General features: G+C 37.3%; 1 protein-coding gene across 1 annotated transcript; it reads left to right on the top strand.

Annotated features, from left to right (window-relative positions):
- The first annotated feature begins 534 nt into the window (after positions 1–534).
- Positions 535–2,673, top strand: LOC126884681 (piggyBac transposable element-derived protein 2-like). Its single transcript, XM_050650752.1, has 2 exons — positions 535–613; positions 804–2,673. The coding sequence occupies exons 1-2, from the start codon at positions 594–596 to the stop codon at positions 2,023–2,025; spliced, it is 1,242 nt and encodes a 413-aa protein (XP_050506709.1). The 5' UTR covers positions 535–593; the 3' UTR covers positions 2,026–2,673.
- The last annotated feature ends 618 nt before the right edge of the window (positions 2,674–3,291 follow it).

The raw sequence follows: 3,291 nt of genomic DNA, 5'->3' as shown, positions 1-3,291 counted from the left end.
GATGCAAATAGGCTGAATAAGAAGAAGAAGAATACATCTTTCCTTGGCTACTCTTCCCAAATTCTGTTTTTAAGTTGTCTGACAGTTGGTCTTATGTCTCTGCCTAGACGCTGATATGTGGCTTAGTGTTGTTCTTAACTTCTCTTCTTATGTTCATAATCTGTACCTAATATAATGTCGGTCATTCATGGCTCTATCTTTTCTGTCAATTTCGGTCATAGGTATTGGTTTAATGTTTTAACGTTTAATAAAAAAGGCAACGACCCTTGACAGGTCGAGATCTCTTCTTATCTAGTCAGCAAAAAAGAAACAATGGAGCTGGAGAAGCTGAAGACAAAATACCCAGGCAGTTTCTGTATGCAGTCCTAAAAGACTAATTACTTAACCCATTCATGCCCGGTGGCAACTACAGTTGCCACGCCTATGAATGTCTTCCCCGCCCCTCTCCCACTGTGTAATTCGCAAAGTGCACTTAAGTTAGGTGGAGGGGGTTATCGGCTAACAAATTCAGCAAAGCCACAGTTTGTATGTATCATTCAACCAGTTTGTATCGATAGTTTTCTTAGTGGTGTTATACGTGTTTAGTTATATTCATGGCAGCCGACAGTTCAATGTAAGTATACAAATATGTATATATATTTTTTCAAACCAAAGATTTATTTTCTTCAATAGCAAGCTTTTGTCGCAATTTTTAACTATAATTCTTATTCGTGAGGGATTTACTTTTTTCAATATACATATATAAAAGTACATGGCAACTTGAGTTGCCACTGGGAATATGGATTATCGTTTGTTATTTTCAGGTATGTACGAGGAAGAGATGGCAAGGGGTTACTTTTTCACGAACTTCTGGAGGCTCTCGAAGAAGAAAATGAAATGCCTGAATATATATCGATTTTTCCTCCCGAAGAACCTCCAGATGCAGATACAGATAAGGATTCTGATTTCTCGGATGAAGAAGTGGCCGGCGATACCAATCATCTTCCAGCTCGTATCCTGCGCTCTCAAGTAAGTGTGAAGTACAGTCATGAAATTAAAGCTGCAGATGATACTAACAACGTTTCCCAACCAAGTACCTCTCGACAGAATAATATTTCTCAACCATGTACCTCCAAATGCCCGAAATCTGCCAAACGACCACGTCTAAATCCAACTACATGGAAATCAAATATTTTTGAATTTTCTTCGAAGGTTCCTGAACCCGACAACGAATACCGGCCAAATGTAGAGGATCTTTTGAAAGAAACAGTTAAAAGCCCGATTGACGCATTTAGGTGTTACTTTACACAAGATATAATAGAGCACATTGTTCGCGAAACAAACTCTTATGCTGGGCAAAAATTAGTTCATAATCTGAACGCCACTTCGGCAGAAATTTTAACGTTTGTTGGGGTTATGCTCTTATCGGGATATCATCCACTGCCTTGCAGACGGCTTTACTGGACTGTAGATGAAGACGTTCATACACCAATAGTCTCAAATGCAATGAGACGAAATCGTTTTGACGAACTTATGAGTTTCATTCATCTCGCCGATAATCAGTGCAATGACGGTACTGATCGAATGTACAAAATTCGCCCTTTGTTAGATATGCTAAATTCTGCATTCAAGCAAATTACTCCTGGTCCCACTGTTAGCGTCGATGAGAGTATGATTCCGTATTACGGGAGACATGGAAGTAAGCAATTTATAAGGGGTAAACCCATTAGATTTGGGTACAAACTGTGGGTAGCTGCCGATCCTTCGGGTTACATCCATCATGTTGAACCGTATTGTGGCTCTTCCACTCGCCTTCCTCAAACTGGTCTAGGACAAGGTGGTGATGTTGTTATAGGTCTAATTGATCACATGCAATTGAAAAAAGGACACAGACTTTATTTTGACAATCTTTTTACGTCGGTTGCATTGTTGCAAGAATTAAGTTCCAGAGAAATTGGAAGCACAGGAACATTGCGTGAAAATCGCTGTAATGCCTCAATGAAACTGCCAGAAAAAAGTGTGTGGAAAAAAAAAAGAAAGAGGTGACGTGGCTACTTCATCGTCTGGAGATCTTTTGCTCGTTCGCTGGAATGATAATAACGTTGTCACAATGCTTACCAATTGTGACAAAGTATATCCTATGAAAAAAGCAAGCAGATATTCTCGTGCAGAAAAAAAAAAGATTACAATCGATATTCCAGGTCCCGTTGAACAGTACAACAGCAACATGGGAGGCGTTGATATAATGGATCAATTCGTGGCTTCTTACCGTTGCCGAATTAGATCAAAAAAATGGTGGTGGCCTTTTTTTTCATGGGCTGTAGATGCCGCATGTGTACAAGGTTGGCTCTTATATCGTCGACTTGGTTATGATATACCATTGTTGAACTTTAGGCGCCAATGCACAGTTTATCTTTTGAAATCATTTGGAACCCTTCCAAAAATACCTGGTGTCAGAACGTCTTTGAATTTTTCACCTGTACTTCAAGAACTCCGAAAAGACCACACTGATCATATTATTCAGAAAGGTGCGTCCAAGTATCGCCGTTGTAAGGTCTGTGGCAATCGGACATCCTATCTTTGTATTAAATGTGACATTGCATTACACCCTGACAACTGTTTTAAAGTGTTTCACACATAGAATTTTTGTTGTTAGATGTTATTAACTGAATTTAATAAATAGATACTAATTTTTTCGTTTATTTTTATATTTACACCGCTTAATCCCAGTGGCAACTAGAGTTGCCAGGCTGCCATTTTGGCAGTTAGATGCTGATAAGGTTTTAATTACCATTTTTACATTTAAGGTACCATAAAAGTTCCGTGACTAAAATATTACACAAAAAAAGTCACTAGGGAATTCTGGGCATGAATGGGTTAAGGGGAAAGGCGCAAAATATCGCATGTTAAAATTTTAAATGTGTTTTAAATGTATTAATTTTTTTAGAATCTTGAGAAAACTAATACGTATTTTTGAAAAATTTAAACGCACAATGAAAGATATCGTTATTACCGAGGGCCGAAAGTCCCTTAGAATAAATAAAAGTTTCTTTTGAATGAAATATTTGCAATTAAAAATCACACTAAATTTTCTCTTTTAAATTTTCCTGTAAAATTATTAAAAAATTATTAAAATAAAAATTATAGAAGTTTTCAGGAACTTTCGGCCCTCGGTAATAATGTAATCTTTCATTCTGCGTTTAAATTTTTCAAAAATGCTTATTAGTTTTCTCAGGATTCGAAAAAAATTTAAAACACATTGAAAATTTTGACAGGCGACATTTTGCGCCTTTCCCCTTAACGTCGGCAGCT

Source organism: Diabrotica virgifera, chromosome 5 (assembly GCF_917563875.1).
Source record: "Diabrotica virgifera virgifera chromosome 5, PGI_DIABVI_V3a".
Lineage (NCBI taxonomy): Eukaryota > Metazoa > Arthropoda > Insecta > Coleoptera > Chrysomelidae > Diabrotica > Diabrotica virgifera.
Note: the sequence above shows the minus strand (reverse complement) of the source record. Positions and strands in the feature narration are given on the sequence as shown.

Excerpts from the sequence above, each read along its gene's own strand:
- LOC126884681 (XM_050650752.1), top strand. The coding sequence starts at position 594 with ATGGCAGCCGACAGTTCAAT. Across the intron at positions 614-803 it reads ATGGCAGCCGACAGTTCAAT|GTATGTACGAGGAAGAGATG; the intron begins GTAAGTATACAA and ends TGTTATTTTCAG.